The 16394-nt window shown below is 39.4% G+C and overlaps 1 protein-coding gene across 3 annotated transcripts in view; it reads left to right on the top strand.

Moving 5' to 3' along the window:
* Nucleotides 1-3181, top strand: part of PFKFB4 (6-phosphofructo-2-kinase/fructose-2,6-biphosphatase 4) — a 132980-nt gene extending 129799 nt beyond the window's left edge. For all 3 annotated transcript variants that reach the window (XM_040359460.1, XM_040359459.1, XM_040359458.1), the window contains one exon: nucleotides 2923-3181. In XM_040359460.1, coding sequence (XP_040215394.1) covers nucleotide 2923 — 1 coding nt within the window. In that variant the 3' untranslated portion in view covers nucleotides 2924-3181. The remainder of the gene's footprint in view (nucleotides 1-2922) is intronic.
* The last annotated feature ends 13213 nt before the right edge of the window (nucleotides 3182-16394 follow it).

Below are 16394 nucleotides of genomic sequence, written 5' to 3'. Positions count from 1 at the left end.
CATGCATTAATTCAGGTGCACTTCCCTTCATGCACGGTGTAAGTTGTGGAGCTTTTGGTGAACAATCAAAAATCGCTCCACAGATCATATGGCACATGCGTAAAATCTCCCAGGAAGGAACTGGTGACATGGCCTTTCTAGGGGGACCTGTTTGGCACTGCCTACATCACCAGTTCCTCAAGGAAACAAGATGTCAGGATCATTGACTTATCTCGGCACAGTGCCTCCAAATACTGTCAGAATTTTTATACTGAACAATTAAAATATTATTGTATTGGAAATATGTAAATTGGGAGATTTACAACTTCCTACAATTTTAACCAAGAAATTCTAAAGTTCTTTTATCCGTGCTAGTTTGAAGACAAGTAACACAAATTAATATTTGAAAAAAATAATTATATATATTAGGGCTGTGCGTTAAACGCGATATTAACGGCGTTAACGCAAACCCATGTTAACGCCGTCAATATTTTTGTCGCGCGATTAACGCAGGAGCCCTCGGGTGGACATGCAGAGTGTGCAGCGGCGCGGCGCGGCTTACCTTTTCGCTGGATTCACAGACAAGTTACTCACCTTGTCCCTGGATCCAGCGATGCCACCCCGCTGTGTGATCGAGCGGGTCCTCCTCGCTTGGCGGGTCCTCCTCGCTTGGCGGGTCCTCCTCGCTTGGCGGGTCCTCCTCGCTCGATTCACAGTGCTTGTGTGACGCCGAGCTCCGTTCCCTGCGACGTTACGACGCACGGGAGCGGAGAACGGTGCCAAATTTAAAAAAGTAAACAAACACAATACACACAGTATACTGTAATCTTATAGATTACAGTACTGTATGTAAAAAATACACACCCCCCTTGTCCCTAGTGGTCTGCCCAGTGCCCTACATGTTCTTTTATAAAATAAAAACTATTCTTTCTGCCTGAAAAACTGTAGATTGTCCAAAAGTGTCCCTTTATGTCAAAAATGGTTTTAGATCAGCTAGAAAACAGCGATAATAAATTATAATCACTTGCAGAATTGTGCGATATTTGTGGGGAAATTCGTCATAAATTGGAGCGATTAATCGTGAGTTAACTATGACATTAATGCGATTAATCGCGATTAAAATTTTTATTCGTTTGACAGCACTAATATATATATATATATATATATATATATATATATATATATATATCATTGAAATCGGGTATAATTCGTTACAAAACCAATAATTGATATACTTCTGCAATCAGAGATAATTGATGGTTAAATGTTCAGATAATATTTACATTGTATGACGAGGTATATTCAGTTCAATACTTAAATCATACTGGTATATTTAAAACTTGTTAACTCTTAGTGAATAGCCTTCCTGTGATTTCCACGGACTCTAGGTAATCAAATTTTGTTTTATCTTCTGTTCTCAACACAAACAGATCTCCTCTTATTTACTTCTTATACGTGTACAGACAAATGTCATATTTTGCACACAGTTGGATGATTCAAACAATACTTAAATTTGGAATGAATCTATTTTTACACATACTTCATAATAAAACCATTGTACAAATCTAGCTTTACAAAGACAGACAAAATTGTATGTCTTTTTTAATATTTGGAATATTATTTCATACTGCAGTTAAAAATTCCAAATTGCCCTGCTATATATATTTAAATGGTTTTAGTTGATGTATATGAAGAACCATTCAATTACCACAAAAGGTAAAAAAACAAACTAATACGTTGCCAGTAGTTATGAGTTCTGTCTGTTTGAGAAGATTCTGTTATAAGTCCCACAAAGGGACTTCTCCCAACATTCCTACATGTTTGCGTTCAAGATCTCCCCCTTCCAGCTTCCTTCAGACATCCTTTCTGAGAGACTCCGTCCAGAGATGGAGAGATAGCTTTCCCGATCAGCAACCCCTCTCTGCTCTGTGTACTAACTTTTTATCCCCCCCCCCCCCTTAAATGGGTGTGTCTTGCATTACTACGTGACTGACTATGCCGCATGACAATGTGTTTTGATGGGTTGCCATAGCAACCAAGTATGCGGCCATCTTGAACAATGTCAATTTTACCCTGTAGAGACAGTCTTGTATAAGGAATGACTCCTAATGTTGGTCACAAGGCCTAATAGCTTTATGACCCGTTTTGACCCAAGCCTTGAAAAACACAATTAATTGTCAAAATCTGTCAAACAATGTCAAGTTTCTTCCAGACAACCTGGGTATTTCTCAATTTATAGTTGAGATAATTCTACCTACATCTCAGCTAATGAGTTGTAAAATTCCTCTCAGCTGAAGTAATTTGACTCTTAACTTATATTTTACAAATACAGCTCCTAATGTCCTTCACACTTAGGATCTCACATTTTGTAAGGAGATATATAAATATATAATATATGTATTAAACAAGTTTTTATATATGGATATATAATGCATAGATATGCTGGGAATACATTTTAAAATGGACAATACAACAAGAATTGTGAATCAGCCCCATGGCATCATTATACAAAGACAATACTATGTTGTTTTGTGTTAGTCTGTACCAATCAAACCTTCAAATTTATGGTCAAGGATAAAGATACAGAAAGACAATGCCTTCTTGTAAGGCAGAAAACCGTTGTATAAATAGTGAATTTTATTTTAACCTCTTAGAGCAAAATAAGATCCAAAATGGCTTTAGTATTGTTCATAGCATATCATTGGTTATGAACTAAACTTTAGAGACAAATGGTCTCTCTCTTGTTCATAATATGCATAATATAAAGGCCTATATGTATATTCTTTAACCCCAAATGCTCTGACAAAAGTTAAATGTAAGCTAATAAATAGTTTACATAGATACATTAGTGTTCATGATAGTTTAACAGATAATAGTGTTTCATGATAGTTTAGTGTAAAAATCTTTCAGAATTTCTAACCGATTTTATATTTACTCTTTCAGAATGTTGATGTACATCGCACCAGTAAAGAAGCTCTTCAGACTGTTCCAAATCATCTTTAGCAGCAGATGTGATCCATGTGTTCTTTTCCTCCATTGCACTGCAGATCCCTCTGGAAACTGATGGGGTTACAAAATGTGCGGCTCTAATCATCGGAACTCATTTTATAGTGAAATCCAATTGGGCTAAAAGTCTTAACTCCAGACTAACTTTTTTTTTTGTGTTTTTTTATTTGACAGTCTGTCAAGTATTGGGGGGGGGGGGGGGGGGGGATTTCACCTCACTTCTGGTAAAACTAGAACAAGATATAAGAGGATACCCCAAAACAGGAAGACACTCGGAAATATAAAAATCACCTCTCCCCACTTTACTGTTCTGTTGTTACTGCCTCTATCCCTATCAGCGAGCCATTCCATAATGTCCTGTCCTGTCACATGGATAAAGTAGGGGGTGAATCTTTTCAGCTAGGACACACAGCAATAAAAACAGAGCTGCTTACCCTTTCCAGCTCTATTTAAAACTAAATATTAGTTTTGGCTGAAGTTGGATTTTAAGTATCATTTGTGCTCAAACCATTTTAGGTTATCCATACTGTAAACATTTTTTTTTTTTTTTTTTACACTCCATTTTCTTTTTAAAACTTGAAGGATATTTAATGGATAAACAGATGGTTATTGTTTTTAAACCATGTTTTTTCCATAAACTAACACAAGCATTAATTTACAATACCCACTTTTATAGAGCACGTACCTTTTTTTTTTAAAACCTGACTTGTGCAAAGATGACCACTTTATTTGGCAATGTAAGAGTTGGTCCTAAAGGCAAATGACTGGTAATGAATGAATTCATCGGCATAAAACTTCTTTTTTTTTTTTTTTGTTTTGTTTTTTTATATTAAATCGTTAATTTTGAAAGCAAATTAGTAGAAAATATATACCCCATCCCATCACGGTACTGTAGCCTTTCTGGGGGTATTCACAAGCTTGGAGCACCTACTTCCTTTTTTGTTTGTTTTTTTTGTTTTCTCCTGAATTAAATTAAGCTTTATTCTGAACATGTACAATCTGCATATGGGAGCATGTGCGTGGGTCCATATTGCTATTGCAGTTTAATTTGGACCCTAATGAATTAAGTTAATAATTGGATACTTATCTCACAAGGATCTCCTGGAATTCCTAAGACACATCTTCTTCTGTAATATAACATTAGAGGAATTTGTCTGTACAAGAGATCCCCTGGTCATATAGATCACTGGTGTCATTTGCAAAGGCTATTGAAAGCTGGTGGGTCATTTAGCCTGGACTTACCCATTTTTTTTAAACACTGAAAGCATTAGAAGCCATGATCCAGTTATTGATACAGTAATATGTATGACATTTGCAAACCGTTATCTGCATTGTGTTGCATTGCCAGTTGAAGAAAACAGATCTTATTTGGAAATGCCTGCCAATAAGTAATAGTACAGCTTAGCTGACCGTTACAGGAGGCAAAGAGCATGCCCAGGTATTTCAGCACCTTCATGAGGACATTCGGTAGTTACATCCAGCACATGCTGAAATGACCCATAGTTTTTTGTGAGCTTGTTCTGAAAGCAATATGGGGGCTCCCATGACCACCTCTTGCTTTAATTTGTTGCCTGGTGGTTTCTAGCCTCCTAACTTTTATAAGGCCACTTTCACACTGAAGCGGTTTTCGGGCGTTTTAACGCTAGAAATGCCCTCCTAAATGATGCCTGAAAACCACCCCCCATTCATTTTAGTGTGACTTTTCACACTGGGGTGGTGCGCTTGTGGCACGTTGGGAAAAGTCCTGTAAGCAGCCTCTTTGGGGAACGCTGTATACAGTGCTCCCAAAATCCCTGCCCATTGACTTGAATGGCCAGCCTTCCAAAGTGCCTGAAAAGTGCTTCGGAAGCACCACAACACAGGCACTTTTACCCCTTTGCCCGCTAGCGGGCGAAAAGCACCACTAAAACGAGGTGCACTTTACCGCTAATGCTCGGCAACCCCAGTGTGAAAGGGGTCTTAAGCACTTATGCAAAACAAGTGTGCAGTCAGTGAACCTGGAACAGCTGATTTGCATAGTTGATGAAGTCATTCACTCAGTATTGAAGCTATGCAATCGGCATGACAGAAGCTAGGATTTTTCATAGTCATCAATGACAACTTCTGTTATTGCTCTTGGACAGGTCTTCTTTAACAGACCTAGGTTAACGGTAGCTAGTTTGTTAAATCTGAACATGAAAAGCATGGGTATGTAGAGCTTGTATTTGCATAACTGTACAATGAAACTCAGGGTTAAAACTAAACATAACCCCATTAGGTAAAAATTATATATATATTATCCATAAACTTCTGGATCCAAAAACTGTAAATGTCCGGATGAATTACAAATACAGCTGTGGCTGCTGTGCAGGGTTAGCTGTGCTATTTGACTCCCAGTCCTCATACAACTCCACTACATCAGTGCTGCACCACTTTGTAGCTGGGGTGGGGATTGTGCCTGCCTGTAAATTTTTATTTTACTTTTTTTATTTTACCCCTGATATGTTTCTTTAAAACTGGTTAGTGAGTGTGTGTGGTTACTGTGCTGTACAAACCCTTAATCCCATCATGATGCACGATAGTCAGCATTGTGTCTACAAGTGCCCATCTCTTTGGGCACCACTACAGTTAGGCATTCCATCCACACGGTTTAAGGTTTATTTAAACTTTTTTAAATCCGTACAGCCGTTGGCATCTCTCTTGCCAGTTTTTATATTTGTTTGCTTTGCATGTAAAGGAATGGTTTCATTTCTTTCCAGATGCTGGGTGATGAGGGCATCGGGGGTAATGAGCAATGTGCAATATTTAGAAGACTGTTTTCTGCTATGGATTAATGCCAACGTCTCATTTAAGAGGGCAAGGCAGGGATTATTATTATTTTTTTTTAAAAAAAAATTTTTTCTTTAAGAAACTTCTATTAAATGTTTGTGTAAAATTGCTACAATTAGAAAGTTTATTTTGAGAATGTATAAAATCATTTGTAGTACACAATGGCACAATGATCATTTTATGGAGAAGGAATATAAATGTACAGTTGCACTTTTTTACTGTAAAGTTCCACTCCTGATTGTTTTTTTCTATAACATCCTTGCTTCCTGTTATCTGTACCTTTTTTATGTTTGAAAATATACTTTTTATTCTCATGTCAGTATTGTATGTTTTGACCAAATAACATCAGCCAAGCCAACTCTTCAGTGTAATGAGTTTTAGTAAGCACAAAATGCGCTTTACAAGCCTGTAGATTTTTTGAGTGGACTATTGTGAAGACTTTTTTTTTTTTTATTGTATAATGTGAATTTTGCAATTTTTAAAATGTGCCCACTGTTTGAGCACAGTACTGTAATGCTAATTTTAATAAATGTCTCACATCCATGTTGCCTTCAAAGTCAGGTTTGAACCGATGGGTTCACATATATATGCAAATTGGATGTGTTTTTAACTGAATCCGATTATGTGAGTGTGACCTTAAGTCTGAGCGACGGAATGAAACAAACATGCTGTTATGTGGAAACTGCAGTACTTGAATACCACTCTGCACTACTGTCATCAAAGGCATCAGTTATTTTATTTAGTCTGAATGTTTAAATACATAAAAGCCGTCCAAAATGACAGAAAACTGGGAATGTTTTGTGAGTGCTTTAAAGTGGAACTTTATTTAGAAAAATAAGTCCTGATTACTTCATGCTGGCTCCTTTTTGCAGATCTAATGCAAAACTTTAACCACTTCCATACCATGCCTATTCTGGCACTCGTCTCCTACATGTAAAAATAATCTTATTTTTTTTTAATATAATGTGAAAGATGTTGCCCCGAGTAATTGGATGTCTAACATGTCACGCTTTAAACTTTTGGAATGGCACCAAATTTTGGTACTTAAATGTTTTATTTTTTTTAAACGCATCACCTATGGAGGTACCAGTTTAGAGTTGCATAGGAGGTCCTGGGCTAGAATTGTTGCTTTTGCTCGAACGCATGTGTTGATGCCTCACTGTGATTTGAACGCAGTTTACATATGTGGGCACAACTTGCGTATGCTTCTGTGCGCAGGGATGGGGGTGTTTAATTTTTTCCTTTTTACACTTTCTTTTTAATTTTTTTTTTATCACTTTTATTCCTACCACAAGGAAAGTAAACATCCCTTTTAATAGGAATAGTGCGTGACGGGTCCTCCTCCTTCTTCTTTTTTTTTTTTTTTTTTTTTTTTTTTTTATATAGAGATCTATATGGGGGTGGGGGAAAAAAAATAAACTCTCTGCCTTTTTAGCTGCGGCCCCGGCAATGTTTACTTCCACAGGCCTGGGCCTTCGAGGGTCAAAGATGACTGAGGTCTCTATGCTAAATTTCCAGTGGTGGACTGATTCATTCTCCGGCTCACTGATCGCAGGGGCGAGCCGGTAGAAGCACCAGAGAGTGGCGGGGGGAAAAATGTCCCCTCCCGCTGAATTGCTGATATGATTTGTTCTTGCGGTGCACAGCATCGCTGGCTAAGAAAGATATCCTGAAAGATGCCTGTAACTGTGTGGGGATATCGGAATGATGCCTACAAAGTCCAGGACGTCATATGATGTCCTTGGGCTGGAAGTGGTTAAAAATAAGTGCTTTTATTGTTTTTAAAATTCAGTAAAGCATTGCCTCATCCTGCTCTGCAGAGCCACAGTTCTCTATTCTCGTCACTGTGCCAAGAGGGAGTCTCTCTCTAGGAGCTGATGGCTTAATAATGTACTGCAACAGCAATGACAGACGCTGCTGAGGACATTTTTAGATTGGGGGGAGAAAAAAAAAAAACAGGAAGGGTTACAGAACAAACGCCTAAACTTCTAAGGATAGTACTTTGAACCTGAGCAACCTTGATACAATAAGGTGGGCAATGCACACATTTTAACTGCAGAATGTGACTTCTAGTTTTTGAGGCTATGCGGAGGAGGGGTCCCAATAAGGAAGTGACTGCTTTGGACTCGGTAAAATGATGGCCTTGTGCAAGAAGAAACGGGAGCAGTGTTGGGAGGCAATTTACAGCACACATGACATTTTTGACAGTATAATTCTTAATGTGGAATGTGTGTTCTTTTGTTACAGGACATTAATTGTTACGGGTAAAGTCCCGCTTTAAAACGGTTACCTTTTTGTTCACGTGGTTTAAATCCCTTTTTTCTTTTTGCCCCTACAACTGGCACCTCTAGATTGGACAGTATATGAACATCAATGTATTCCTATGGAAAAATGGATGATCGTCTATTTTCATCCGCTTCCGTCAACATCCAGTTTTTTATTTATTTAAAAAAAAATAGAAAAGTAGAATAGGTTGGAAAACTGCTGAACTTTTTTTTTATTTTTTTAATTGTCGCTCTTTGATTATAGTCAAAAAAATAAAAACTGCCTAGGTGCTCAAATACCACCATAGGAGCTCTATTGCAAATAAAATAGCCTGGTCATTAAGGGGGCAAATCCTTCTGGGGTTGAAGTGGTTAATGGCACTGAGAAGGAGCTGTCATTTTAGGACACCACTGAATTAACCAAAGGGGTGAGGTATTTGGGTGATGTCACTGGTTGACCCTGCGCCTTTAATTTGGTGATGGCCCGAATTACCTCTCATTCTCGGCACTATTAAGTATAGGGGGAAAAATGACCATTGCATTTAAAAGCTGATGGTGATAGTCTGCATTGACAAGGGAGGGAGCCTGTCTGTACAGGCTGTTTCCTCACTGTGTATACTGCTCTTCACCTCTCCTTCTTGCAGACTTTGCCCCCCCCCCCCCCCAAGAGGACTTGTCACGTACCTGCTATCACATTGGGGATTATTAGTCCCCTATGGGATGGCAACAAAATCGGTAAGTAAAAAATCAGCCTCCCTGCCCCTACATACACAGGCATGCATGATTAATTGTTAAATATCTGGATTCTATCCGAACTGACATTTCCCGTATTCATTGTAAACCATGCAGAGACAGAGCTGTCAAACATTCCTTGGCGCAGAGAGATAAAGAAGAGATGCAACGTGTCTCTTGGTTCTTTAGATCAAAGGAATGAACTTCTGTCTGTAGATGAGGCCCGTTAAACCACTTAAAGACTAAACCTTTTTCTGACATTTGTTGCTCACAAGGTAAAAATCTGTATATTTTGCTAGATTACTTAGAACCCCCAAACATCATGTTTATTTTTTTAAGCAGAGACCCTAGAGAATAAAATGGTGGTTGTTGCAATATTTTGCCACGCTGTATTTGCACAGCGGTCTATCAAACAAAATTTTGGGGGAAAAAATACAGAAAAAACTCCGTAAAAATAAAATTTTTGTGTGAAAGATGTTATGCCATGAGAATCATGATCTTTATTCTAAGCAAAAAAAAAAAATTGTGATTCCCGTTTTATCCAGCTTTAATGTAAGCAGAAAATTTAAAAGCGCAAGCTAGAATTTTTTTTTAACTAATTTCCAGCGGCAAATGTGGCTTTTGTTCAGGAAAGTATATTCACTGAAAAAAAACGTAACTTTTTTGTTTTTTTTTGTTTTCAACATTATATTTTTGAAGTACTCATGTCATCGAATGTACTGAAATTTTTCTCCGAACATTTGTTCTGAATTCTAATGTGATGCCAGCTTAAGATGCAGAGTCTGGACGTGGCCAACAATTTAAGACCAAGCTCCTGCAAACATTTTAAGCAGTTACAGCAATTGATTTTCCTTTTAGACAGACAAAGGTGTCCAGCAAAAATTCAGTTAAAGGAATAAAGGAAGATTGTGTGTGTGTGTGTGTGTGGGGGGGGGCACCACCTACTGGGGGTATCAGCAGGTGTAAATAAAGGGGGGGAGGGGAACTAATGTATCCCACATTTTAGGTAAGCTGCAATACATTTTATTTGAGGCTATTAAGATCACCAAGGCATAAGGCACATTTTTATTGAACTGCTAAATAAAATACATCTTTACCTCGGTGGCATCTTTTCGTTTTCTTAGACAGCTGATAAAATCGCTACCTACTGTATGTAAAAAATGCAGAGCACAATTAAACATAAGAGCTCAACATATACTGTATATGTTTACTGCAGGTCCGATGTGTGATTTTATCACCATGTTCCCTGCACTCGTAAAACACCTTGATTCACTGAAGTATTCTCACTAGGCTGTAAAAATGCAACTACAGCATTGATATAATATTTCATGCATACATTGCTTTCTGTATGTGTAATTATATTGCTGCTTTTCAGAACATAAAACTGTTAAATACAAAATATCCTCCAGTTGTGGTTCTTGTGTCAACCCGTCTGATTTCTATTAAATTCTTTGTATCTGTTCTGTGTAAATTTAAGAGATTTGTGTAACAGCAAGGCTTATTTTTATTTATTTTTCATTGTTTTAGAGCTTATTTTTTATTTTTCATTGTTTTAGAGCTTATTTTTTTTCTTGCTTCCCCCCCCCCCCCCCCCCATCCTAACAATGTCTTTGAAGATTTTTAAACTATTGGGTAGATTCACATACATTGCCGCAACTTTGCGGCGGCGTAGCTTAAGGCATTTAAGCTACACCGCCGTAAGTTAGCGAGGCAAGTACATGATTCACAATGTACTTGCCTGCTAAGTTACGGCGGCGTAGCCTAAAGCGGGTGGGCGTAAGGGCGCCTAATTCAAATGTGTGTAAGGGGGCGTGTTTTATGTTAATGGGGCTTGACCTTACATTTTTGACATTTTGCTTGAACTGCGCATGCGCCGGGCGCCTACATTTCCCAGTGTGCATTGCGGCTAAGTACGCCGCACTGGCCTATTGATTTTGACGTGGACGTAAACGACGTAAATCCCTATTCACGGACGACTTGCGCAAACGACGTAAACATTTTGAATTTCGAAGCGGGAACGGCGGCCATACTTTAACATTACTATTCCATCTATTAGATGGAATAACTTTAGGCCTGATAATGCCTTACGGAAACAGCGTAAATGTACTGCGGCGGCTGGGCGTATGTTCGTGAATCGGCGTATCTACTGATTTGCATATTCTACGCCGACCGCAATGGAAGCGCCACCTAGTGGCCAGCCTCAATATTGCAACCTAAGATAGGACGGCGCAAGCCGTCGTATCTTAGATATGTTTAAGCGTATCTCTGTTTGAGAATACACTTAAACATAAGTCGGCGTAGATTCTGAGTTAAGCCGGCTTATCTGTAGATAAGCCGGCCTAACTCTTTCTGAATCTAGCTACTAGTCTCCAGATTATCCCACAACCAAGCCAGGCCATCTTCCCCCAACAACCCCATTTGGTGTTACCCTGAGCTTTTAATAATCCTTGACTGATCCAAATAGTCTACAGTGGGCTAAGGTAAAATTAAAATATGTACATTAATTGTGTTCATGGGGTTCTTTCAACACTTTTCACAGTGTGAAAAATAATTTGAGATCTCTGATACTTGGCATTGTAAAGATCCATGGATAGAGAGTGGCTTTTTAGGCTCAATGAATGTGCAAAGGTCAGGAAAATTACAATATAAAATATGAAGAATGTGGTTTGTGACCACAAGGCAAAAAAACAAAACAAACACTAAATGTGTGTACAAATGTATGTAAACCAATCTCTTAACGCATTTTTGAGTCCTTTAAAGCTTAACAATCATCGTACATGTGGTCTATAAAACAAAACCTACATTGGATCATTCATCATCATCATCATTTACATATGTATGACATGGTTCAGGGGCAACAAAGATAAGGGGACTTACAGTGCCTTGATGAAAATTGTCAACACAGCTGCTGCGCCAGTGATGACCACACCCTCTGGGTTGTACAGCGCTTGCGTGTTGTGGATGCATGCGTTGCCCCGCACACCATGCCCCTTTTCCCTGGGTGGTGCGGAGTCATGCTGTGCGCCCCGTTCCTGGGGGATCTACCATTTATGGCGTGGGCTGACCACCTGAATACAGAGGCTTTGATGGGCAGACCCCCTCCTTCCCTCTCACAGGAGGATTGATTAATTACACAGGTGACATTATATATATATTCTCCTAACTGAAGTATTCCACTAAGTAAATGCATACCTGCTAAGATGATCAACACAGCTTGTCACGCTCTGCTCATCTGAGAACAGATTACTCCCGAGCTGAATGGGGGAGAGAGAGATAGATGGGGGGATCTCTCTCTGTTCTCAGATGAGCAGAGCGTGACAAGCTGTGTTGATCATCTTAGCAGGTATGCATTTACTTAGTGGAATACTTCAGTTATATATATATATCTATCTATATATCCTATCTATCTATTTCTCAAATTTGAGAACAAGTTGGATGAATGAATATTTTCTTTCTTTCCTATTATATTATAATACTTTTGCAATAAAAAAATAAATATTTGGTTGGATCTGGACAAACACAGATACATGACTATCCTGCGATCACACTGCTCAGGCTTTTCTAGTCCATTTTGAATATGCAAGGTTACCGTATATAAGATTCATGTTCCAGGAGATTCTCTTTAAAAGATCTGAAGGCTATGCCTAAGGCCCCTTTCACACTGGGGCGGGAGGCGCGGTGGTGGTATAGCGCCGCTATACCATCGGAATTGCAGCGGGATTTGCCCGCTAGCGGTGCGGTATTAACCCCCCCCGCTTCCCTAAATGGAGCGAAGCCCACCTGGTCTAAGGCCTGATTCACACCTATGCATTTTTTATGCTTTTTGCAGATTTGAACTACAGAACGTGTTCCATAGGAAACCATGGTGAATGGACTGTAGTACAAAAAGCACCAACAATGCATAAGTGTGAATCCAGCCTTAGTGAATCTAGTCAGGGATATGGTGCTGTATTCTAGTGGCTACGATTTTCGTAAACAGTTTAAGGTCTGTATGCAATAAGTAACTCCCGCAGAGGGATGGGTCGTTGATGTCTTTTGGGATCACCGCTATAGTCGCCTGTAGGGTCGTCTCGTGGAATGTTGTCCCTGTACCCAGGGTGTTAAAAAGTTTAACCATGTGGTTTCCGAGGGCAGGGAGTAGTGTCTTGTAATATTGGAGCGTGAGGCCTTCAGGCCTCGGTGCCTTTCTCTGTTTAGTGCTCCCTATAGCCAGTTGAAGCTCTGGCAATGTGATAGGTTCTTCCAAAAGGTCTCTTGTGTCAGTTGTCTAAGAGGGCATGTGGGAAGAGAATATTGATTTAAGGCAGTGGTCATCAACCCTGTCCCCAGCGCCCACTAACAGGCCAGGTTTTAAGTATTACCTTGGGGAGATGCAGACTAGAATACTGCAATCACTGAGCAGCAAATGAGATCACCCTTGCTGTATTTCAGTTATCTTGCAAACCTGGCCTGTTAGTGGGCCCTGAGGACAGGGTTGATGACCACTGCTCTAAGATACGTTCCAGTGATAGATTGGTTGTAGGTAAGTTGCAAGGCATTATATTTAGCACTATAGTACCTGCAAAGCACCTCAGTGGGAAAGAAGCCTAAAAGTTAATATGGCTACCTCGGCAAGAAGCTGGAAGGCTGAAGGCAGCCAATCAATTACCTTAGCATGTATTATTGGTTTACATGCCAAAGTGAAAACAAACTTATGGCCCTTTAAATGGAACCAAAAGCTTCTCTACTATCTATATAAATATTATACTCTTTTGGTCTCTCACAGGCTTTTCTAAAGCATGAAGCTCTGCTTCTTGAGCTGGGGAAGAAGAATCCGATGATTGAATACAGAGTGTCCTTCTGGGTGATAACTGCATACTCAGTATGGGTATTGCCATGCTCAGTATAAAACGGGGATCAAATTTACAAGAAATCAAATAACTAGGTTTTCAGGGAGTGTATCCTGCACTGGGCTCACAGCAGCCGATTCCTACATCATCAATTTAATAGAAGCAATAAGGTGGCTGGATTCAAATGTACACATTTTTCATTGTTAGATTTGTACATAAACAACACAAAATCATATGTTGAACCTTTCGTTAGACACATATTTAGTTTAGCTGTTTGCAATATTTTCTGTGAAATGTAGGACCATTAAAAATTAAAGTGGATGTAAACCCACTCTCATCTTTTTTTAAAGTAATGTCATAGCGCTCATCTTAAGGATATATACATGCCTCCTGCATGTATCCTTACCTTTCAAATATCTCCCCCTTCTTTATTTAGAGCCCCGTAAAATTGTGGATTCAGTGGGCGGGCCTGATGTACGATGCTCGGAGGGTGGAGTCATGACATCCTCAGACTCCCCGGCCCACCTCTACATTCGCGCCTGAGTGAAAAGTGAGCGCACAGGAGAAGAAGAGCGCGCTCATGGACCGTCCACTACCCCTCTGACATCGACCACTACCCCACTGACATCGAAAAGCATTGTGAAAAAATATATTTAAAAAATAAAACCCCACCTTCCCTTCAATAGTACAAAAATAAATTGTAAAAAAATAAAATTGTAAAAATTAATAAAAATAAAAAAAATCCACTGGTCCCCAAAAAACATTTGAAAATAAATAAATTGTAAAATAATCTGCCTCTATCCACTAGCCTGACACCATCCTGCACGTACTACCCACCACTGTACACTCTGCATTCTTGTGATTCGCACCGCATTGCTGTTCAGATCACATGCGATGTCTGTGAGATGCGATTTCAGCCATACAAACTGTATGGCTGAAATCGTATCACAATCGGATCAAACACGCACAGGACCCTTTTTTTGATCCGCACCAGAATCGCATGGGTGTTCACACCTATGCAATCCGATTCATGTCCACCTATGCAATCCGATTCATGTCCAAACTGTCAGTTCGCAGTGCGATATGCGAGCTGACATGGGGGTGTCATTACCATTGTATGACACTCCCCAGCAGTTTGCATATGGCAGTGTGAACTGCCGTGCGATGTGGGAACCTGCAGTGGATTCGCAGGGTTCACGAATCGCACCAGTGTGAACCAAGCCTCAAAGCATACAGCGAATCCACTGCGGGTTTCCACATCGCACCCGACTCGCAGGGCAGTTCACACTGCCATATGTGAACTGCTGGGGAGTGTCATACAATGGTAATGACACCCCCATTTCAGCTCGTATATCGCACTGCGAGCTGACAGGACATGAATTGGATTGCATAGGTGTGAGCACCTATGCGATTCTGGTGTGGACCAAAAAAAGGGTCCAAATGAGATGCGATTTCAGCCATACAGTTTGTATGGCAGAAATCGCATCGCACAGACATCGCATGTGATCTGAAAAGCAGTGCGGTACAAATCACTTGCGATCTCGCACAGCGCACTAATGTGAACCAGCCCTAAGTTCATTCAGCCTTACTGGGTGTAAGTATAAAAAGTGAGAAATCCACCCCTCCCCCACATAACACATCCTGGTAATATAGAGAAATGTTGCATCTGTGATCAGATGACCTCAGACACACACACACACTGCAATATAACAATAAGAAGAAGATCACTCAATCTTCTCCTCTGCCCAGCTCTGACTAAATACATCTCCCCTAATCACTTGTCTATGTATATTCTGATGGTTTTTCACTGCAGCATACATTTCCTTGTCACACTGAACTGTGGATCACACCCCATATTATGAGAAACATCTAGTCAAAACAGTAAATGCAGCCAATCCTGGGAGAGCTGGAGGGGGATGTGAATTGTGAACTTTTTTTTTTACACAGGATGTGCATGTCTCCAGGCTAGTGCGAGATATGTAAATAACCTGTCACTCGAAGCATGGGGGCGGAACGGACTTTGGTTTTTCTCTGCAAGTCCTTTTATTTCACTGAACAATAAAAAGAGGATTGCTCAGCGCTGGATTAACTCTGTGTGGCAAGACTGGGCACAGATGATAGGAAATCTTATTCTCTACACCGTGACATCAAAAATAAATAAATAATTTTTTTGGTTTACATCCACTTTAAAGAACTGACCATAATAATGTAATCCTTAGTTTCCATCTGACATTATTTTCTTGATGTCATAACATAATAAATTATAACAGTACCGTGCGGTCATGCAGAGATGTCAATAATATCAGCAGACCACGGCACTTACAAGGAATAGGATCACATCATTTCACAATCCACATTCTGCTTTGGATTAAAAAAAATATATATATTTAAAAACTAAAAGTACCAATAATCAGAATCAATCATCAGCCAGATCAAAAACTATAAAACAGCTGTCTGCAGGTGGCATCCAAACAGGGTGTGTGGATTTGGTGTAATGGGTCTGTTATATTTTAATTTTATTTATTACTCTCACATCCTGGACCGCACATCAAGTTATGAGACCTTTAGATTTCACTTTTATAGAAAAACTTCTTATGCATCTCATCCATCTTGACTTTGTTAAATATTATGGCAGCACATCTTAATCTAAATTTTCCCAATAACCTGCATTTAATTTCCAACCAAAGGTTGCCTAAACAAATTACAATATATTATGTAATAAAATTGTTAACATCATATCATAAATTAATGCTCAAGTGGTAATCTCAACATCACA

This window comes from Rana temporaria, chromosome 7 (genome assembly GCF_905171775.1).
Source record: "Rana temporaria chromosome 7, aRanTem1.1, whole genome shotgun sequence".
In the NCBI taxonomy this organism is placed as follows: domain Eukaryota; kingdom Metazoa; phylum Chordata; class Amphibia; order Anura; family Ranidae; genus Rana; species Rana temporaria.
This window is presented reverse-complemented; position numbering and strand designations above follow the sequence as displayed.